A 23830-nucleotide genomic window follows, 5' to 3' on the forward strand; every position below is an offset into this window, starting at 1 on the left:
ATCTTCCTTCTCTTCTTGTACATAGAGTCCAGAGTTCATCTTTAGAATTCAACTCGCACTTCTTTCATTTAGGCCAGGAGGTAGCAGCCTACTTCACATCTTTTCTTTGGTTTAGAAGCAGCTACCTGGCAGCCATCTTAACACTCACCAACCCCAACAGAGTTTTAATGAATATTCTATTTATAAAATTCCTCAATACAAAGTAGTAAGAAGATACAGAACATAATTCAGTAACTGTGAGATATTTTTTAGATAGTTGTTCTCTGAGGATCTAGCTTTATTAAGGGACATGAAGAGAACTAGAAATTTAACCTATTACACTTAATACAGTAATTTTTATAATTAGTTGAAATGTTTAAAAGAACTGTTTGAATTCAGTCACAAATTATTTGAGTACATAAATGTTATTCTCATGTAAATCCTGTTTTTCTTAGTTACAAGTAAAAACTAAAACATGATAAAAATTAATAAACTTTTAACACATAAAAATACTGTCATTTTTTTACATAAGTACTGAGTACATACTGAGACATGATGTTCATACAATGTGAATGATTGTTATATCTGGTTGGTGGTAGACTATAGTGTCATTTTTTTCTCTTATGTCTTTCCGACATACTTGAACCACTGTTTATATAATAAGAATGTATAATTAAAGTTTAAAACAGGAATTATCACTCTGAGCCTGGCTTTGTGTACAGAACAAGTTCTTTTATCCAGCCAGCAGAGCAAGAAGGCATGTGTTCATAGGAAGCAGGCACACCACTGCTTCAGACAGTTAGAACTCTCCTTAGCCTCATACTCTGTGGCACCACAGCAACAAATGAGCCACTTCTGGAAGTCAGCTTCATTCTTGTGCATCAGAAGGAACTGTCCCAACAAGGTGTAGGCCTGTGGGGGGCAGGAGAAGAACAGGAAAGGTTAATGGGAACTGCCTCTGATCTGTTCATTCTCTCCCACATGAGGACTCACAAGAAACTCAAGTCAGTTTTGAGAAAAGCTGTGGTCTCTGAAGCCCTGACTTGGGGAGGGAGACTTGGGGACTGACCTTTGGGGTGATATAAAATGTCAAGTTAAACGCCTATCTCTTGGGGCCAGTGCAATAGTTCGTTTTGAAAGTGTCTGCTTAATCGTGCACATGACCAAAGTTTGAGCCCCTGCTACACCATAAATGGGAGGTGCTAAGACACTGAAGGAAGGGTCAGTGCTGTGATGTCTGTCCCTGTCTTGCTGTCTCTTTCTGTCTAAAATAATAGCCAAGAGGGATGAAATTTGAAAGATAACACACATTAATAAATGCCCATCCTGTGGGATAGGTTTGGAGGGTGGTCAGTCTAGGAGGAACCTGTTCATGTCCTCAAACTTCTGTAGCATTTAAATCACAGAGGATCCTGCTGAAAAACAAACTCTGACTCAGTAAGTCTGGGCGGGAGCCTGAGGGTCTGAATTTCTGACATACTCCACACAGGTGCTAGTAGTAAGAGCCTACCTAGTATGTCTCTAATAACTTCGTTTCTCGGAAACACTATAGTCCACCACCAAACAGATATAACAATCATTCACATTGTATGGACATTAATACTAAACCCCACATACATGAAATCTAATCAACTTTGCCCATCTTTCCATTCTAAGGAGCACCTGTGGGTGGAAGTACACATACACTACACATGCAGTACATGATGATCAACTTTCTCTGGCACCCTTAGTTATCTACTTACCCCCCACCCCACTTTCGATTTATTCTTTTACCTTATCTTATCACACTGTTATTGATGAGAAGAGGCCATCCAGACCTTGTGGCCATAGGCTAGCCAAGAAGAAGCCTGGAGATTCAGATCCCATTAAATGGCTGTCTCTCAGGGTTCTCAGTTTGGAAAGAATGAGAATCACAGTTCTGGATCATCTCCAGAAACTCCACAGGGGTCTGCTTACTTTCAGTCACATAGAACAAAGCAAGCTTCATCTTAGCCAAAAGGAACATTTTTGTTACAGAGAAATTAAGAAACAAAACTGAATCCTAGTTGTAAAATGTCCCCAAGCATTGGCATTTGAGCTTTTAAAAATTTTTAATCATGGTCCAGTTGTTGAAAACAGCAAAAAGCCAGGATTTCATGATCATTTTAAGCAGCTGTTTTAATTGATTCCTTTTATTTATTTTTTTGAAGTAGTCTGGTTGCTTAGAGTGAGTTCATTCTGCTTTATCAGTATCCTTGTGTTTTCAGTGGTAGAGTTTACTGGTTTTTAATTCTACATTTACAGAAATGAGTAGTGGTTGAATGTTGAGTCAGATGCTGCAACTGGTGTGGTGGTACAGAGGTGAGCGTAACAAGATCAGGAAACAGAGATTTGTTCCAGGAGCAAGAACATCAGTGAAAAGAGGAGGAACAATAGTAGATGGCATCTTCATGCCTCCGATGGGCTCCAAAATGGTCATGTCTTCTAATCCCATGGATTCTCACAGGCACCCTGTTTTCTGCTCACCTGGGGATACTGTAGTCAGGTATTTCACAGTTAGTCCTGTTTTCTTCAGCCCCATTCTTGCACATGCCAATTTGTCACAGGTGACTGGGCAACTATGCAGTTCCCTGCCATTTCCTAGGCCTCCTGCTGCCTCCAGCTGGCCAGGTAACCTGAGCCTTCATGTCTCCATCAGCTCCAGCAGCTTAGAAATCCAGGAACACGTGGCACGTAGGGCCTGCGGCCAGCTTTCCAGGAATGTGACAAGAGAGAAGGCCTTCTTTCATGGCTGCACAGCCAAACTGCAACCTGACCTCCATTCTCCACTTTCTCTCTGGCCTCATCCTATCACCTTCCAGCTGGTAGGGTGGGACAGTTAGCCTGCTCCACCCTGTGTCACAGGGAAACTGCCTGAAACCTGCTAGGTTCCTCTGCTGGCTCCAGAGAATAGCCCTGAACAAAGGAAAAGAGAAAATGTGCCTCTCCCTCCTTGCGTCAAAGCTTACAAAACAACAATTAGGCTGCATGGAGAGTGGGGAGGACACTGACTCCTGAACACATGTTCCCACCCTTCCACTCTTAACAGCAGACACCTAGAAGGCAGGGGTGTGTGTCCTTTTCTGCAGCACATGGCTCATAAGAGGTAGGTGATAGGCAGCTCAAGGGTGGATTCTCCTCTATTCTGAGTTCAAATTGTAGGTTCATTCCAGAGGCTGGCTCTAAGCAGAGTGCACACATTATCATGCACAAAGATCATGGTTTAAGTCCCCATCCCGCCTGCAGGGGAAGCTTCAAGTAAAGCAGTGTTGTGGGTATTTTTCTCCTTCCCTCCTTTCCTCTTGATTTGTTTGAAAGAAAGGAAGGAAGAAAGAAAGAAAGAAAGAAAGAAAGAAAGAAAGAAAGAAAGAAAGAAAGAAAGAAAGGAGGAGAAGGAAGGAAGGAAGGATGTAAAAAATGAAGGAAGGAAGGAAGGCTCTAAGCAAGTCTGAACTGCTCTTTAGTTCACTATGTCCAGCACCTTTTCAACAGCAGAAACTCAGGTAGAGTGCATGTGTTACCATAAACAAAGAACCATGTTCTAGGCCCGGTCTCCATTTGCAAGGGAAAAGCTTCATAAGCAGTGGATGACTGCTGAATTTGCCTCTTTTTCTTTTGCTTTCTCTCCTACTTCTGTCTTTGCCAGGATTTTTTTTTTTTTAATGAAAGAAAAATTAGGATAAGAATAATAAAATTTCTGGTTTAGGTCCCGAGCTTCTATTGCTTCACCCGCCATCACTTGGCTGGTACCTTGACTGGGCAAGTTAAATCCTTAACTCTGTTCCTATGGATAGATATGCACCTGACAGCTCGAGCACTGTTCTCACTTGGCTTGATTCTTTGGTATTTGTACACCAAGTAAACCAAACCTGGTCCAGCTGCTCCGAGCAGAAGTAGCTCGATTTGTCCATCATCTCTAGGCCCATGAGGCAGCCTAAGTATGAAGGGTCAGTCAGTCATGTTGAGGCATGTGGCACCCTGCACAGTGGCAACTTTGCTCTCTGATGGCCCCTTCTAGGGACATGTGGCAGTAGCTGCCATCTGGCAGCATTGAAGGAAGAGAGGTTAGGGAAAGAAATAAAGAAAAGAGAATTACCTTGTTGAAACCTTTGGTGATGAGATTGATGGCAAGCTCTCGGCTGACCCCATCCACCCAGGCAATGTCTTTCTCCCCCATAGGTTCAGAGAGGAAGGCCCGCAGCCTGGGAGACATGTGATCCATGTCCTGCAACATCAGTGGGGAGGGAGAAGGTTAAGAGGAGGTTGACTGCTCACTCTGCTGAGTGAACACGGCAGATCCCCTTAGTTTACCAAGGGACTGGCGGTAACAGATGGCAGGCTTCCTTCCACCATCTCACATTTATTGAGGCCTGCAATGCATGCCTTTACAAACCCATACCTGGATGAAATAGAATGCATGAAATTATGTTCACAGGTGAGTCTCATCAGTCCCACCCAGCAAGCATATTTAAAGAACCATGATGGAGGATCAGCATGATAGCTCACCTGGTAGGGGACCTGCCTTACCATGCATATGGCCCAGGTTCAAGCCCCCAGTACCACATAGGAATCCTAAAGGCATTGGGGTGGGGTGGGATGGGGGGAGCTTCAGTGTTGTGGTATCACTTTCTCTCTCTGCTTCTTCATATCTAAACAAAAGTCACCTGGAACTGTAAAATAGTATTGATCCATCACAGGCCCCAGAAACTTTCTCTCTCTCTCCTCCCACCCTGATGCTTAAAGAAGCAGCTCACTTCTCTTAGCTAATCAACCTTTTTTTATTTTATAGTGGATCATAACTTAGAATAGTAGTTTGATTGCAAATAACAGAAAATTCTTAAGTTGGCTCAAACTGTAAATCCATCCTATAACTCAAAAGCCCAAGGGTATCAGTGAGTATAGTATGATCAGGGTTGCAGGTCCATTTCTCTAACTCTTTCAGCTTTGCCTTCTGGCACTGGCTTCAGTCTGTAGGTTCCTCTCATGGTGGAAAAGCAAATAATCTCCAACAAATTCATCTCAAGATGAGAAGGAAAGATAAAAATAACATATCTCTAAGGAGTTCCCAGTAGGCCTCACAGAGTCTCAGGGTCTGCATGGGGTCACCATTATGAGTATAGCATATGATCCATCCTAGATTTGGGAATGGAACTGGCTTACTCTAAGTCACGCAGGCTATGAGTTCAAGCATAGTTACCTGAACAAGACCAGTGTAATTATGAAAAGGCAGAAATATCAGTATTAAAAGGGTAATGATAAAATCTCACTCTCATCTATCCCTTTTGTAAGCCAATATTCATATTCTTCTCCTTTCATGATCATTAAGATACTTACTACTTGGTGAAATAGACTGGCCCCGTCTCCCAAAAGGTGAAGGCTTGTGGTTCACTCAGATTCAAAGCCAAAATATATATAATTTATTTTGGATAAAGACAGAAATTGAAAGGGAAGGGGGAGACAGAGATGGAGACAATTGTAGCACTGTTTCACTGCTCATGAAGCTTCCCCTCTTTAGGTGGGAACCAGGGGGCTTGATCCTGGGTCCTTCGAGGCCTTGTGCACTATAAAGTACGCACTTGGACAGGTGAACTACCACCTGGTCCCCATTCATATTTTCTGAGAGCTATCTTACTCATGTCTGGAAACTACTATTCATGGTCCAGTAAACTGTGAACTAAATTCTCAAGCTTATCACTAATATAACAATGGGAATCTTGAACCATAGTTGGCCGCTACCTTTTGACAGTTCATCTCCCATAAGAATTTAATAGATTCCTTGAATTTAAGTCTGTGGGCTAGTAGTTCAAGCTGGAGCTCATCTCAGATCAGGTCCCTGAGTTGACAGCTGCCCTCTATGCCTGATCCAGTGTCCTGGCACCTCATGTCAGTGACATGACATCTCCCTTCATGTCTGGGGTGGGAGACACCCCAAATGTGCACCTTACCTCTCAGCTCTATCCCTGTTGCATATTCATAAAAAATCAATTGTCCCTTATAACAAGTGTGATGGCCTTAAACTAAGATGCTGAAGACCTGGGGGAAGATTACTCTGGAACTCCAATCTTTTCCCTCTCTCTAATGGGATTTCCCTCTCTCTCAAAAATATTTTATTTACTTATCTTATTTACTTTGGATAGAGACAGGGGGAAGTCAAGAAGAAAGGGAGAGAAAGAGAGAGACTGAGACTCCTTCCCTGCTTATGAAATTTCCCACTGCAGATGAGAAACAGGTACTGGAACCTGGTCTCCTGCTACCTCTAGTGCAGAAAGGGAGTCAGGGACCAGCCAGGCATATAAGATGCAGGTGTGCCAATGGGGTACAAAATCAAACTGCTTCCCTATTGTTAGGGACAGTCACCAGGAAGGGAAACACAAGGCAAGAGAGGATCACAGGGTCCCCTGACTCTGCAAGTCTCAGATACATAGATGTGTGAGGGGCTGAGACATTACTGAATGAGGGCATTCACCCCTCACTTCAGCAAATAGGAAGATCTTTCTTAATCCATGAAGACATCTTAGTGGATGAACTTCCTGGTACCCATTGCTCCAAGAGGGATAGATGGGCATCAATAGCTAGCTCAGGTCCTGGCAGTAAGAGGGTAGAGTTTCTGAACAGGAGGAAGATCCCAAGAGCACTGGCTGAGCTCACCAACTTCACTGAGGGAAAATTCCACTTGCTATCCATGCTGGCCATCTGTGAGGTTAAACATATCTGCCCATTAAAAGAATCAATGGAAACTAAAACACTGTTATCAAGGCACCAACAGCATCCAAGACTGGCAATGATTAGTAACACCTTGTGTGAGCTTGCTTTTCTCACACACTTGCTTCCTACAGAGCCTTCACACACTCAGTGCCTGAATAATATTTTCCCTCCAATGGACCCACTGAGTGAATGGTCCTCATCTTGTTAGGAGAACTTTGTCTACCACACTGGTTTTCAACTGGGACAAATTGCACATTCTACTTCCTCTCCTTTGTATGTGTGTCTATGCATACAGCACACCTAGAGACATTTTAAATTGTCATAATTTGGGGTAGAGAAGTATTATTGCTATCTAATGGGTAGAGGTCATCAGGGTTACCTGCTAAACACCCTCAGCAAAGAATTCTCTAGTCCCACATGTTGTCATGGTGAAGAAACACTACAAATAATATGAATGTCTGACTCAAATGATCTTAAATAACATGTACTTTTGAACGTCAACTAACCAGAAACCTGTTGTCAAGTGGAATTGGAGTGTTGTCAGTCAGTGACTGTTATCAAAGGCCAGTTAGGGAACACCAAGCTCAGCTCCCAAAGGGCTACAGAATTTGCTTGGGACCCACTTCAATACAGAAACTTCCAAAAGAAGGGGTGACCATTTTTTGCATAAGTGTCCCCAGACCTTTTCAGACATTCCATTAGTTTCACTGGCCCAAACCAGTCAACATGCCTGCCCATAAGCCAGTCACTGACCAGGGATGTGGTACCATGTGGGATGTGGATACAGTCAACTTTCTGAGGATGTATCTCCTCACCAATGTCAAGTTCTATAAAATTCAGGGAAGAGAGAGAGAGAGAGAGAGGAGGTAGAACTTAAGTAGAAAGTGGCCTATCCCTAGACCTCGGATAAATCCTTCTCTCCATTGTTACTGGTCATCTATATCAGGAACAACAAAATAGAACCCTTTGTGGGTCCCCACAGGACCTTGCCCTCAACTTGGATCAACAACAGTAAAGAATGTTCCATCCTCCAAAGGGAAGCTGGACAACATTCTCCATGCTACACCTGAGGAAGATGGGTCCTGATACTGGGGCAGCATGGAATGTTCCTACTCATGACCACAGAATGTGAGCTCAGATCTATAGGGATGCAAAGGTCACATAGGCTCTTAAGCTGAATAAGGGCCCCAGATCAGATCAAATCAATGCGGTTTACGGTCATCAATATTTATATACCTTTGTCCTATTTGGGAGCTACCCTCTTCCCTGATCCAACTTTCTGGTCCTTTTTCCAGCTGTGACATCATCTCCCCAGACAATAACTTGGATCCACCTGCATATCAGATTTCAGGCTCAGGCAAAAAACCAAGCAACAACAACAACAACAACAACAACAAAAACACCAGTGAAGTAAGTAAAAAGAGGTGAAAAGGGCAGGGGTAGATAGCATAATGGTTATGCAAAGAGACTCTCATGCCTGAGGCTCCAAAGTCCCAGGTTCAATCCCCTACACCACCATAACCCAGAGCTGAGCAGTGCTCTGGTAAAACAAACAAAACAAAAAAAAAAAATTGAAAGACTACTACTAGCAGATGGTCCCACTCACATGTGGAATCTAGAGAAGTTAAACACATGAACTTATTACAAAAACAAACAAACAAAAAAAAAAAAAACACTAGTATTCCACAGGCCCTTTGGAATCTAACTAAAATATGCCTACTAGCTATCTACAAAATGGAGGATTCCACCCCTCCCCAATACTTCATCTGCACTATTCCAGCTTTTAGGTCCATGATTGTTCAACAATTTGTTTAGCTTTGTATGTTAACTCTCTTTTCAGCCACCAGGTTCCAGATGCTAGCAGGATGCAACCAGACTTCCCTGGACAGACAACCCTACCAATGTGCCTTGGAGCTCCACTTCCCCAGAACCCCACCCCAACTAGGGAAAGAGGTTGGGAGTATGGATGGACCTGTCAATGCCCATGTTCATTGGGGAAGCAATTATAGAAGCCAGACTTTCCACCTTCTGCATCCCACAATGACCTTGGGTCCATACTCCCAGAGGGATAAAGAATAGGAAAGCTATCAGGAGAGAAGATGGGATATGGAGTTCTGGTGGTGGGAATTGTGTGGCGTTGTACCCCTCTTATCCTAAGGTTTAGTCAATGTTTCCTGTTTATAAATAAATTAAAATAATAGAAAAAGAAAGTGGTCTATCTGCCATGCTTCCTAAGCCTTGGTGTAATAATCAGTCCATTACAATGTTCAGAGTTTAATGTCCATATAAGATGATCTGATGGGTCTTGGCCCCCAAATGGCTTTGAAGTCAGAGAATTTCAGAGTAGGCAAACCTCAATAACAGCTTTCTCCTCTTTCTTTTTTTTTTTAATATTCTTATTATTTTTATTTATCTATTGAATAGAGACAGCCAGAAATCAAGAGGGAAGGGGGGTGATAAGGAGAAGGACAGAGAGACACCTGCAACACTGCTTCACCATTTGCAAAGCTTTCCCCCTGCAGGCGGGGGGCTGGGGGCTCAAACCCAGATCCTTGCACACTGCAACATATACACTCAACCAGGGGTGGCCCCTCACCACCTGGCCCCTCCTCTTTCTTTTTTCTATATATTTTTTAAATTTAAAAAGGTTTTTTTTTTTTTTTACTTCAAAGAAATTTTTACCTAAAGTCCTTTTTTATAAAGTATATCAAATCAGAATTACTGTGATGGTTTGGAAATGAGGCGAGAACATAAGAGGGTCTCCCCCCAACCCCCCCAAAAAAGACCTGTCTCCAAGCAACCCCACATGTACTTTCCATGAATCTCTTACATTCTCTTATCTAACTTAACCACTCCCTCTCATCTTACATATAAGTAAAGTCAAGATCCAAGAATTTAAGTAATTGACTAATGATATTGCATCTACCTTTTCCCCAGGGGACCTTCCTTCTAACTCCTGCCACAGTTCCTGTGTGGGCTTCCAGGTAAGCTGCAAAATGGTCAGACCAAGCATTCAGCCACCATATGACAACACTACTGCAAAAGCCCTAGTGTTACCCCAGCCTCTTAAAGATTTCTGTGTTGCCAAGCATTCTCTTAATTACTTTATTTTTGAACCACAGAGTACTGCTTGGGGAGGAGATTGTCAGGAAATGACCTCAACCATATCTGGTTTTAGAAGCTTAAAAAAGTCACCTGTTTAAATAAGAAGTAAAGAAGTCAATGGGATTAAATCACCTAGCTTCAAATGTTTGACATTGGTTAAAGATAATTTAAAAAAATCTATACAGGGGGTTGGACGGTAGCGCAGCAGGTTAAGCGCACGTGGCACAAAGCACAAGGACCGGAGTAAGGATCCCGGTTCAAGCCCCAGGCTCCCCACCTGCAGGGAAGTCGCTTCACAGAAGGTGAAGCAGGTCTGCAGGTGTCTCTCTGTCTGTCTTCCTCTATGTCTCCCCTTCACCTCTCAGTTTCTCTGTCCTATCCAATTAAAAAAAAAAGTAAAAATGGCTACCAGGAAAAGTGGATTCATAGTGCAGGCACTGAGTGCCAGCAATAGCCCTGGAGGCAAACAAATAAAAAACACAGGTGCATAGACTTAGCTTCAAGTCCCCAGCACCCACCTTCAGAGTGGAAGCTCAACAAGCAGTGCTGGCAGGTGTCTGTTTCTCCCTATCTCCCCCACAATTTTCTGTGTCCTATCGAAAAAAACTAAATAAATAGATAAATAAATAAGTGCAATGTTTATATAATATTGAGACTTAACCAAAGAGCTCTTTCCCCCAGAAGCTGTCAAGGGTCTGAGTTGCTCCTCATACACCAGAAGGAAAAAATGTCTGCCTATTGAATAGAAATTTACTGCCAGGGGCCAGATGGTAGCGCAGCAGGTTAAGTGCATATGGCACAAAGCTCAAGGACCAGTGCAAGTATCCTGGTTCAAGCCCTCGGTTCCCTACCTGCAGGGGGATCACTTCACAGGCGATGAAGCAGGTCTGCAGGTGTCTATTTTTCTCTCCCCCTCTTTGTCTTCCCCTCCTCTCTCGATTTCTCTCTGTCCTATCCAACAACAATGACAATAATTATAACAACAACAACAATGATAAACAGCAAGGGCAACAAAAGGGAAAGAATGGCCTCCAAGAGCAATGGATTCATAGTGCAGGCACTGAGCCCCAGCAATTACCCTGGAGGCAAAAAAAAAAAAAGAAAGAAAGAAAGAAAGAAAGAAAGAAAGAAAGAAAGAAAGAAGGAAAGAAATTTACTGCCTGAAGACACAGAACTTCTTTTTTTATAAGTAACTCAGCAGTTATTTTTCAGGGTTGTCATAGGCCTGGAATGTGACCACTACTCAACTTCTTTGGCTATATAGCACACCTAAGAATTTCTCTCTGTGAGCATTGATGTTCTGGAGTAATCAGAGCTTATTGGCAGCCATCTTTATCATTATGCATAGAGAGCTAGGTTGCCCAGGAAAGTAAAATGCATAGTATACTGTTTGGAAGAGAATAAGCATCACTGTAGATGAGCTGATTCACTTGGCACTATATTTGTTATTTCTCAGGTTTATTGCGGATGGATTCTGTGTGGTTTTATGACTAAGTTGGTTTCTGGTACCTCTAAGCACTATTTCCTAAAACATGAACTTCACATACCCTTCACAGTCTACCAAAAGATTCTGAAGCAACTACTCCTGTGAGAAACATCTATTTTCTATCACTGCTTATCATCCACCCTTCCTATATCTGCGACCAGCACTTCTACTTACCTTTGGGGATAGTTTCCCCCAAACCTTTGTATTTTCCCAACACCCTGACTCCAAGGAGTACTCATGTTCAGGCTTGGCCAACGAAGCAAGCATATTGCTGTGGTTACTATAACTGGTTAAAATATAAATACACTATCTAGCCCAGATCAAGTCTGAGATTTGTGTTGAAATTACTATTTAAAAGGCTATCTTATTCTATAATGGTTGCTAGGCAGGTGGGCTATGAATATAGAACTACTGGAGACATCTTTGTCATTGTCTATGCCTATTAGCCTGAGAAGGGACTGTACAAGACAACAGGTCTCAGAAAATAAAAGGGACGGATACACCAATTATAATCATTTACAGTTCTGGATTTAGTCAAGCTGGAAAGTATCTACTTCTGGACTTCTCAATTAGTTCAAGAAGCATCTTCTACTTTTAGTTTCCACATTTAATTCAGGTGCAGATCAGATTATGCTCTAGTTAGGACAATGAGTCCTAACTACTATAACCCTGTTACTCATCCACTCATTCACCAATTCAATAAATTTGTGGTGTTCCAATCTCACAATGGCAAACAAGATCTTTGGTAGCTGACTCACACTGATAGATGGATCTGTTAAGTAATGAATACCCAAATAAATTCCATGAATATTCTGAACTTTATAAAGCACCATCTACACATAGTCTTGAGTTACACATTTGAACACACAGAACAAGATCTTTTGCAAGTGCTTCAACCAGAGCAAGGTGTGACCCACTGCAAGGTGTGACAAGCAGGGTGGACTTAGCAATAAGTGAGACCATTCCTAGAAGCAACAGGTCAGCTCTTTAAGGAACTAGAAATGAGTGGGAGGGTTGACTTCGTGGAGTCCAAAAAGAGCAAAATGGGTGTGAAGGTCATCGCTATATCTTTCCTCTACGTGCTGTTATTCAAGACTTGAGATGTCAGCTCTGCCCAGGACCAGCAGTGCTCTCTCGGGCAAGTTACTTCCAGTTTATGTTTATAAAAGCAGAATTTGCATTAGTTGAAAGTCATTGTTCTGGACCCTTCCAACATTTCATGCCATTAGCAATTTGTAGTCTTTGGCACAAAGCTCATATAAATACACAATCCCTATTCTGTCACTTTCAAATCCAAAAAGCTCTGAAAACCAGGTTGTTGTTGTTGTTGTTTTTAACTTATTTGGCAGTAAAATTTGGCTTGAACTGACATGAGACTATTTATAGTCTTTATTATCCCACTTATTGTGAATATTTATACATTTTGTTACAGGAATATTAATGGGTTTGTTTACAGGCTGCTGAGCCAGACTCCACTGGGAATGTTCCCTAGTATACAAAATAGGCACCATATTGCCTTTCTAAAAGAAAAAAAAAAATCTAACCCTTCCCCTTCCCCAGCCTTATAGTCCTTGAGTAAGGACTTACAGACCTGTGCTAGGACCACTGTATCTACTGCAAAACAAGCAAACCCTACAATGACCCTCAGAAAAAGTCACTTATCTATCTAGTCTGTCTACACACCAGCAACACTCAAGGCAATGCTCATCTGTCAATGGAAGCAGCAAGGTAGCTGGTGACTCCACACATAAAAGCACAAAAGCTTGGCCCTCTGTCTCTAGGTAGACTAACCTTCTGGCACCATTCCTGCTCCAGAGACCCCAGGAGGTCTGGGGCAGTTGTTTCTGGCTTTGCTTAGCTCCTCCCCCTTTCTCTCTTGTTTCCCAAGGCACTGGGTCCTCACTAGACCACAGCTACTGGAATCCTAGCCTCATGTCTGCTCTCAGGAGACAGATGCTTTGCTGCCTAATCTAGTTTCCATCACAAAAATGTTCTCTTTGGGTGGAGGTGCCAAAAAATGAAGTGGACTTTCTTTGCATATTGAAATGAAGTGCAGGTGCATTTGAGCCAGACCCTACTATGTTAGCAAAGTCTTAAGGCAAAAAGGATTCTAATGAAGGGCTTAAAGGTCTCAAAGCCAGCCGCTCCCCACAAGAGTGCAATGGGGGTGGGGGGGTGGCCTTTCTCCACTCTCCTTTGCTTTGGGGGGGCATATTTTCTGTATATTTTGTATATATTCTATATATTTTCTATATATTTCATATATATTTCATATATTCTGTATATTTTCTTGACTGGTGTTTAATACAGACCTCCTGTGAGAGTTTGTTCATCCAGACTACGATGGCCACCAGATTTAGAGGAGAAAAAAAACATGAGACCTAATTAAGTCTGAATGTCAGATAAACAAGAAACAGTATCAACACAGCTACGACCCGAGTATTTCACAACACAAACTTAAACTAAAAAAGCCATTCACTGCTTATCTGCAGTGTAAAGTCAGCTAGGCATCCTGCATTCTTATGACTGTTCTCTTCCACAGAGTCTGACTAAGCCACAGCCTGGTGAGCTGCAGGGGTCATAGATTCTTCCTGCTGCAATTTCCCTCCCAGCTTGTCTCTTACAGACCAGCCACTTACTCCTCCCTCTCTGGGGCTGATGAAAATCACAGACTCATAGAGCTTGAAGCTATGGGAGAAATGGAATAATAGAAAGCTGGGGAGGTCACTGAGGGGGACAACTGTGTCCTCAGAAGTCATCTAGGGAGTAAGTACTAGTTGAGATGTCAGTATATCCCTGCTCATTTGGATAGAAAATCTGATGCCAGCTGAGCTCAACAGGGACTAGAAAAGACTAAGGAGTTCTGGAAAGTGGAAAAAATGAAATAAGAGGGACTCGCATTTTCTGAGCACCTACTATGTGCCTGCCTATTTTTTTTATTATGTGACACCAGAGAATGAATAACAAACTTTGTATATGTACAATATTACCACTGAATGTCCCCTGCCAGTCAAAAAAAATTTTTTTTCATATTTACTTTAGAGAAAGAGAGGAGACACACCACAGTACCATTCCACCATCTATGGTGCTCCCATGTGGAGCTGGGGTGTAACCCCAGAGTCTCACACCTGGTAAGTTATATAAGTTCCACTGCAGGAGCTGTCTCTTGGCTCCATATCCAAACTTTATTCTCAAAATGAAGCTTGCAACACCTGAGAAATGCTCCTATTTTAAGAGACGGGTTGAAAATTGAGGCAAAGAGAGCCGTATTTCTGGCAAAAGGCAGTGACAAGAAATAAACTCATATCTGGGTGGCTATAAAGCTCACATACTCTCCTCTCCAGGATGAAACTCATAACAACTTTACCAATTTTAGTAGACACCATTCTCACCTTGCTGGTGGGAGCAACCTCAGATATTGAGGGGTGCATGATAAATACCCAATCCTTGCACTGTGCTAAAACATGTTCTTCATTATCTCCTAGACATCCCCAGAGGAAGGGAGATTTGGGGGCCTGTGGGGGAAATACACTAGAGGACATAGAAAGTGGCAGCTTCCCCCTGCTTGTGGGCCTGGGTCCTTTCCCATGATAACTACTTGCTCTTTATACTAGAGCCACAGGCTCAGTGACTATGATGCCTAAGAGAATAGCTAGCACTTGTCCGGGCTTCTTAAGGTAGCATACATGGAGTCTACAATTATTCTCTTTCGTAGATGAGTGAACTACCCAATCTAGTGGGACCACCAGATCCAAATTCATATGTGCCTCAGACTAATATCTGCAGTCTCAAGCACTGAATATTGGATTAGTCTAATTTAATTTATTCATTTATTGAATGGACACAAAGAAAAACTTGGATAGAAGGGTTAAGATAGAAAGGGTGAAAGAGATACCTGCAGTACTGTTTGTTTGTGAAGCTTCTCTCTGTGGGTGGTGTCCAGGGCTTGAAGCCTGGTCCAAACACATAATAATATGTGTGCTCTATCAAGTGCTCTACCACCTGGCCTCAATTATTGGATTTCTAAGTGATTCTTTTCTGTCCTTTTATTTCTGGACTGAATTCTTCTTCTTCGGTGCTAATACTGTGGCTCCAGGAGTTGGCTGTTGGCCAGCAAGGACACATGTTGTGGTAACAGGTGGAACTGTGTAATTGAGAAGCTTTGTAAGTATTGCTTTCATTTCATTCTAAGATATGCAAGGCCCATATGGTCTGTGTCTTCTGCTTGTTCCTTGGCAGGCAGAATGCCTACTCCAAGATTCAACCTCCCTAGATGTGTTCAGGTCTCAAATTTTTTGTATTTGCCCTTCATGGCAGTTCTTGTCCCTTCTAAATTCTCTTAAAATTCCACATCTTTGGTTGGGAGGGTTTCCTTAACATATGAGACTCAGCTCAAATAGCGGCACTATGGCTTACCCAGTCTTCCCAATTACAATGACCCACTTAAAATTGTTTATGGCTCTAACTTCAGAAGAGAGACTCAGCAAGAGAGATGTGCTCTTCCACCTTTCTTATTTGTCTCTACTCAAAAGCAGGTCCTCAAGGCCATTCATAAAGAATTTCCCTCAAGATTGTCACTGATACAGCTTATTGCATCATCATCTGAAGAGATATAATGAACTTTATCTGTATTGCAAACATGGTTCTTGCAGAGAAGAGTTCCAGTAATTCCTGGAGAACTTTTGGTGTGTGTGAGTCATCAAAAGATAAGCCAGACCATTTATAAACACTTTTGGGTACAAAGCATAACCACATTCCTCAGGAAGAAGAGATTCTGGGTGTCCTGGCCTGGGCAAGGTGGTGTTCTGTTCCTGCTAAGGGTCTCCATACTGCATTGTCAGGGAGGAATTTGAGCTGAAAGGGATCTTAGTTTCAATTATATTTTTGACATCAGAAGTTCTTTGGAACATCTTTTTTTTCTAAATTTCTTTATTGAGGATTAATGTTTTACAGTTGACAGTAAATACAATAGTTTATACAAGCATAACAGCTCTCAGTTTTCCACACAACAACTCCCATTAGGTCCTCTGCCATCTTGTTCCAGGACCTGAACTCTTCCCCCCACCTCTCACCCCACCCCCCACCCCAGAGTCTTTTACTTTGGTGCAATACACCAACTCCATCTTTGGAACATCTATCAGAGCTCCAGATTAGGGGTTGGAAACATAAAAACAAGGTCCACACAAGTGAAAAAATTAATTAGTGAAGAAAAACGAATTGAGACTTCTAATGAGGACTAATACTTGGTATTCCTTAAGGAGACCACAAAACAATGTAGACTGTGGTTGACTGGAACCCCACATCTTATTTCAAGAAGAGAGCTTGCTCTGAGGAATATGGGTCCCAGAAAGTCAGATCTTGAAAACTATTTCAAGAAAAGCAAACTTCTAGATTTTTGTGTGTAGTTTCCCATTTTTTAATGTTTGGCAATAATTTAAGTTTCTGTATCCAAGCATGAAGCCAATATAACAAAGCTATATCATGAATTTATCTCTCCTGCTGTAGACTTTTTCCTTGCAAAAAATGCTCAATTTATAAATGCTCATAAAACGTGACATCAAATTTCAGGAGACTTTGGACCAGGGAACCCAGTTAGGAACCTCTGTCAAGTTTCATCTCTTAGAAAATTCTCAACTTGCATTTTCTCATCTTCAAGCTTGAACATGTTTTTGTTTTCTAGGGAAATGCTCTGCTCTTCTCTATAAAGAGGCTTTTTCTTTTTCAATCATAAGCAGTGTTTCTTCCTCCATTTCCAAATTACTACTCAGTGGTTAGATATTATTTCCAGTGGTTAATGAGCTTCCTTTCCTTTCCTCTTTTCTTTGTTCTTTCTTGCCACCAGGGTTATCACTGGTGGGTCTGGACTCTACTGTTTGTGGCAGTCATTTTTTTTTTTTTTCTGTTCTTTCCTCTAGAGCATGATAGACAGAGAAAAATAGAAGACACAGGGTGGGGGTAGAGTACATGTCCCAGAAAGAGATGACAAAGGACCTACTGGAGGTTGTAGTGTTAGGTGGAAAACTGAGAAATGTTATGCATGTACAAACTATTGTATTTACTGTCAACTGTGAAACATTAATCCTCCAACAATGAACAATGAACCCACCTTATCTGACCCATCTTGGACGGAGCTAGAAGGAATTATGTTAAGTGAGCTAAGTCAGAAAGACAAAAGTATGGGATGATCCCACTCATCAACAGAAGTTGAGAAAGAAGAACAGAAAGGGAAACTAAAAGCAGGATCTGATTAAATCTAGAGTAGAGTAGTTTTTATCAAAGTAAAAACCCTGTGGTGAGGGGGAGGGTGGACGTTCTGCTTCCTGGGGCGGCAGGGGGGTGGGGGTGGGTGGGGAGGGGATTGGACACAGTCTTTTGGTGGTAGGAATGGCATTTATGTACACTCCTATTAAATTGTAGTTATATAAACCACTAATTAATATGAGAGGGGAAAAATTGATTGTATGTCTCAAATTTTTTAAAACACAGACTACGTCTTTTTAACGCATAGGCTGAGTCTTTGATATGCTGACTCTCTCAAAAGTCCAGACCAGGTAAAACAGAAGCAACTGGTGGCACTGCTATATACAAGATGCTGGGTATTATACGGAAAACCCTAACAAAGGGACTTTTTCAAGTTAACCCAATTACCAAATAATGTCATGATAACAATAACTATCCATTGTCTTCTTGAACCCTAAGACAGCAGGAACCTCACATTTCCACAATAGAGCCTATATTTCTCCCAGTCCTGGAATCTTAGGGTGGGGCCTACTTTCCTGCATGCTTCTCTCAATTCATATCAAATAATATTGCATCCGCCGATTGCAACCTAATAAACGCAATGAGTGCCACCCCAGCATGCTTCACTTCAGACTGTGTCCAGAGACTTCAGGTGTGGAATGACAACCCTTCAGCTTTCATCACTCAGGTGAGACTTTTCCTTTCATAGTATTCTCTAATTCCATTCCAGGTAGTCCACTCCCCAATAAAGTCCCCTAACCTAGATATAGTCCAGGTCCCCTGAGATAGAGCATATGTTCACACGTGCCCATAAACTAGGGAAAAATATATATTTTTTCTGAAAGAAAAAGTAAGCAAGAGTCTGCAGTGAGTATCCCCCAACACTTCATCTGCACTATTCCAGCCTTTAGGTCCATGATTGTTCAACAATTTGTTTGGCTTTGTATGTTAACTCTCTTTTCAGCTACCAGGTCCTGGATACCAGCATGATGTCAACCAGACTTCCCTGGACTGAGGACCCCACTAATGTGTCCTGGAGCTCCGCTTCCCCAGAGACCCACCCTACTAGGGAAAGAGAGAGGCAGACTGGGAGTATGGATCGACCAGTCAACACCCATGTTCAGTGGGGAAGCAATTACAGAAGCCAGACCTTCTACCTTCTGCAACCCACAATAACCCTGGGTCCATGCTCCCAGAGGGATAGAAAATGGGAAAGCTATCAGGGGAGAAACTGGGATATGGAGATTGGGTGGTGGGAATTGTGTGGAGTTGTAAGCCTCCTAGCCCATGGTTTTGTTAATGTCTCCTTTCTTAAATAAATTAAAAAAAAAAAAAAAACTAAGAGGAGGAAAAAAAAAAAAAACACTTTTACCTGTGACTCCCTAGCTGTTGGATGTACTGTATTTTGGAGTGTATATATTGGAATTTCCCCAAATGGTGAAATACAGTTGTTGTGACATACGAAAAGAAAAAAAAAACATTAATCCCTCAATAAAGGAAAAAAAGAAGAGACACAGAGAGAAGGATAGACACCACAGCACTGTTCCACCATTTGTGAAGCCTCATCCTTGCAGGAACTTTCATGTGGTGACCAGGGGCTCAAAGCCAGGTCCTCAAGCATGGCAACATGTGCACCCCACTGGGTGAACCACCCACTGTCCCCCTTTCCATCCCCGACTGCCCATCCCCATTATATTCTTTTAAACCTATGCTGGAATTTTCACCTCAAAGACATCTATCTGCTGGTGGAGCTGGTTTCCAATGCAAACCTGTTTGGAAGTGTCAGGGTGTGGTCCCTAGTCTCTCCCATCTCTCTGGGTGGCATCAGCACTCTCTTGAGTGCTAATGGAACAAGCTGACCCCAATCAGCCTTGGAATTTATATTGATCTGAAGGGTCAGGCATGCACACCCTACCCTGCTCACCACATCCTTTTCACCCTACCTTTAGATAGAGTCACCAGGAAGTAACCCAAAAAGACACATACATCATGCCTTCTTATGCAGAGGATACACCTCTCTGGGCATTATTACCATCTGTTTGTGAATATGCTTCTTGCAGGGACACAACGCAGGGGCACAACGCAGGGGCAGAAAGAAAGAGCCACCCTAGGGCACTGGTCACACCTGTGTTTGCTCTTGACTTTGCCATTGGAAAGCAAGGAAACTGAACTCGATCTTACTCTCCAGTGCTGCCACCACATGAGGAGTACTTTCATGGATGGGTTAGGCACTGTGCAATTCACAGGTATATTCTAATCTTTATCACAGTGGCCCAAGGAAGGATCACACTTTATCTCTGTTTAGCAGCCAGGGAAAATAAGACCTAGAGAGTTTAATAACTGATTCAAGACTGCATACTTGGTAAGGAAAAGAACTTAAATCCTTCATATCCTTCATCTTTACCTCCTATTTGTGAGTTCCACCAACTAAATCATAACTGCTTTTCTCTTATTTAGAAATGGGGATTATTAAGTGGCTTGGAAGAAACAAGCATGAAGTGCCTGACCAGAAGGTCATAAAAGATATGCTGTTATGTGTGTGACCTCACTTAGTAGCACCAGCCCTGACGCATGTGTTCTGTCTGGATGAAAGTGCACTCTCAGTTCACTGACTGTGAGTGACTCTTCCACGGGCAGCCAAGCTTCAAGCTTCTTCAACCTCATCAGTGCCATCAACCTGCTGGTCTAGACCCACAAGGCTTTCTGCATGTTTGCTAACTGCCTTTGGGTCCCCAGCAGTGAGGGGCATGTGCTAGGCAGCCAGCAGAATCCTGTGTACCTGTAGTCAAAGCTGGGGTTTGTCAAAGCTTCAGGGCTGACCTGAAGCCCAAGGAGCTGCTTCCACACAGCATCGGAAATGTCACTGTCATGGAGTTAAGAATAGGTCCAGTGCTAAATACAATTGGCCCTGCACAGGAATAGTTCCACTTACACAAAGATCCACTTATACAAAGATCATCCACTTATACAAAGATTATTGTCTACAAATGAGTACTTTGAACGGATTTTCTTTTCCTTATAGTTTTCACTTAATTTTTTTTTAATCTAAAGAAGTTATAGAGAGCAGGGAGGGGGGAGAGGGAGATCAGAGCACTGCCCAGCTCTGGCTTATGGTGGTGCTGGAGATAGAACCTGGGACCACTAAGCCTCAGGCAGGGAAGTCTTTTACATAACTATTTGCTATCTCCTCAGCCCCATAATTTTTTATTATTCATTTTATTTTTCTCTCTAGGAACTCACCCATGAGAAATTTCACTGCTCCTGAAACAGCTGAATTTTCTGGTGCTGTGACACTCCCCATGTGATACTGGGGTTTGAACCTGGGCTGAATGCATGGCATGGCATAAGCCCTATCTAGTAAAATCTTGTCTGCTCAGATCTTCATTTTAAAGATATTGTTTTATGAGAGAGAGAGAGAGAAAGAGAGAGAGAGAAAGAGAGAGAGGGAGAGAGAGAGAGAGAGAGAGAGGGAGAGAGAGAGAGAGAGAGAGAGAGAGAGGGAGAGAGAGAGAGAGAGAGAGAGAGAGAGAGAGAGAGAGAGAACACAGTGTTGCCAGGGACTTAATTTGCTACTTTTGGGATCTCTAGCATGAAAATCTGGTATCCTATCTCTTCACTATCCCCTCCCCCCACCCTTCCTCCTTATAACTTTCTTCACATTTACTGTTCTCTAGTTTATTATAATACACTACATATTACATATTCAAAATATATGTTAACTGACTATTAAGAAAGACATGAGTTGGCTTTCAGTCAATAGCAGGCTGTTAGTCAAGTGTGGGGGAGTCCAAAGTCATGCCTGGATTTAGACTTAGCACATGAGGGGGTTAAAAGCACACACAACCCACGTGCAGTTCAACAGTCAATTACAGTTGACCTCACCCAAGTTACTTTCCCTTCTTGGCCTCAGTTGTCATATCTACAAAATGGGTGGGGTGGAGTTCAGTTAATAATCTTCCAAAGTGTGTCCAACAGAACAACCACTTATAACGTCCTCCCTTTTGGAGATTCACAGTAGACTTCAGTTTATCCGAGGTTCTGATGAGTCCTCTGTAGCAAGAGAACTGCCAGTATGACCTGTGCCATCACTCACTCCCAGCCCCCCTAGACCACACAGTAAAGCCAGTTAACAGCCCTGGGACCAGTGTTCTTTGGCCATGACTAGATTAATTTTTAAGTTTCATGCTGGAGGCTAGGACGCCTCAATAGGTATCATCTCCTTAAAGTGATAAGGCTTAAATATGGTTTCTAATAACTGTCCTTGCATAGCTGCACCTCTAAGCTGGAGAGATGGTGAAAGACAAGAGAACACAATTCAAGAAAATACTATGCAATGGGCTGAGTGTGTAACATCCTGAAATGAAGGGGTGAATGAAGGGAAGTCCTCCTGGATGGGATTAGTGTCCTTATATTAGGCAACCCAGAGAGCCCTCTCTCTACACCACATGATAATCAGAATAAATAAGCTACATGCTTTATTCACAACAGCCAAAATATGGAAGCAACCTAAATGCCCATCAACAGATAACTGGATAAAGAAGTTGTAGGATGCATACTCAATGGAGTACTACTTTGCAATTTAAAACAAGATGATATTGTGTCCTTTGGGGCCAAATGGATGAAACTGGAGGTGATTTCTTTTTCATTTTTTTTTTTAATTTGTGATTAGAAGGTTACAAGATTGTAAAATTACAGTGTGTAGTTCCACACTCCACCCATCACCAAGTACTCTATCCCAGCCATCCCAAGGATGAAACATAGTAGTCAACTTACATTAAAATTAAGTAACATAGACAATTCAGTTTCTCAGTCCTACTAGCTACATGCCAAGTACCCAGTTGACGCATGGCTACTCTGAGGTAGCCAATTTGAGAAAAAATATTGTAAACTCAGAAAGTTCTACTGGCCAGAACAAAGCAGAGACAAACCAGGAGCTGGGCTCAAGGTCAGACTATGTAGTTACTCTTGGACTGTGTACTTCATTACATCTTTGAGGTTCTGGTTCTTTCCAGGATTAAATGAGGCTCTTCTAGTTTGAGTTTTCTACATTAAAAGGCCATATCCTTAAACAGTGAGACCAGGGTCTTATTCAGAGAATGTGTCCAGGGCTTCATCCATGGTAATTGAAAGCAAAGAGGTCTGTTTAACTGACTTCTTTGCAACCTCATTTAAGCTGCCAATTTGCTCCCTGATGTGAAAAAAAAAGAACAGTGTGGCTACTATTTCAGGGCAACACACAGAAGGGAAATTGCTACAATTAGCCAAAGCTGATTTCAATTAGCATATTTTTCTTCCCTGGCACACATCATCCGCTGGTGTGGAAACCATCTCTCCATCTTGTCCCACCAGGCGCAAGGGGCACCTGATACCGATCAAGACCAAGTCTAGACGGTGATGGAAATAGTTGCTCAGGAGCCGGACAAGTAACCAGCAGTTCATCTTAGAGAAAGATAAGAAGGGTCAGTGCTTCACAGCACACACTAGTAGCAACAGATGGAGACACAGGCTCTCTCGGGATCATTCAGACCTGTATTGCCATTTAATGTCTGTGACGTCTCCACAAGCTCTGTCTCTCACTTCTTAGGCATTTTGCCCAACCAAGATCATCTGAGAAATGAGGATAATGGCACCCATGTAATGGTTAGGGACATATGCTGGGGAATAATCTCTGCCCAAATACTTGGAACCCAGTAAGTGCTCAATGAATGTTGACTATGTCATAATCTTCATAGGAAGAAGTCTTAGGAGATAAAGAGTGATGGACTGAAAGATTTTATTAGCAGTCAGGCCTGATTCCAGTTCTGGTGTTCTCATCTCTTCATTCATCCCTTCAATAAATACTCACTCTGCAAACTGGCTATGACCCTAGTTATTTGCCTCCTGTTTCCTTCTTGGCTCCCAGCCGGTCTGTGCTCCCTCCCTTCTCTACACATTAAGTTCTCAGGCCTCCCCTGCCCCCAAGAGCTCTGACCCACTTGGGTTCAGACATGGAGGCTGATACCACAGGTCTGGATTTGAATCTACCTGTAAAGGTCTTTCAGTCCAGCTCCCTACTGATCACAAGAGCCATGTCCCAGTCCATTTGATGGAAGCCACTACCCTGCCTGGACATTTCCAAAGGCACCCTCACCGCCTCACAGAACAATGCATTCTATTTTCAGAGCACTCTAACACCAGTGACGCCTTTCTACATCAGCAGCAGTTACAGATTCTCGGTTAATATTCCTCTTCGAGTGCAGCATATAGCACATAACACAATTCTCAGTTTCTGTGTCTGTGAAATGAGTGCAAGGACAC

The 23830-nt window shown here is 42.5% G+C and overlaps 1 protein-coding gene across 3 annotated transcripts in view; it reads right to left on the reverse strand.

Moving 5' to 3' along the window:
• Nucleotides 1–690: 690 nt before the first annotated feature.
• Nucleotides 691–23830, reverse strand: part of BANF2 (BANF family member 2) — a 29149-nt gene continuing 6009 nt past the window's right edge. For 2 of the 3 annotated variants that reach the window (XM_060202888.1, XM_007525690.2), the window contains exons 2-3: nt 4094–4222; nt 691–891 (exon numbers count right to left, since the gene is read on the reverse strand). In XM_060202888.1, coding sequence (XP_060058871.1) covers nt 745–891; nt 4094–4219 — 273 coding nt within the window. In that variant the 5' untranslated portion in view covers nt 4220–4222 and the 3' untranslated portion in view covers nt 691–744. Of the gene's footprint in view, nt 892–4093; nt 4223–5331; nt 5382–23830 lie in introns of those variants that run through there. The other variant, XM_060202880.1, reaches the window with a different exon arrangement.

Source organism: Erinaceus europaeus, chromosome 1, assembly GCF_950295315.1.
Source record: "Erinaceus europaeus chromosome 1, mEriEur2.1, whole genome shotgun sequence".
Lineage (NCBI taxonomy): Eukaryota > Metazoa > Chordata > Mammalia > Eulipotyphla > Erinaceidae > Erinaceus > Erinaceus europaeus.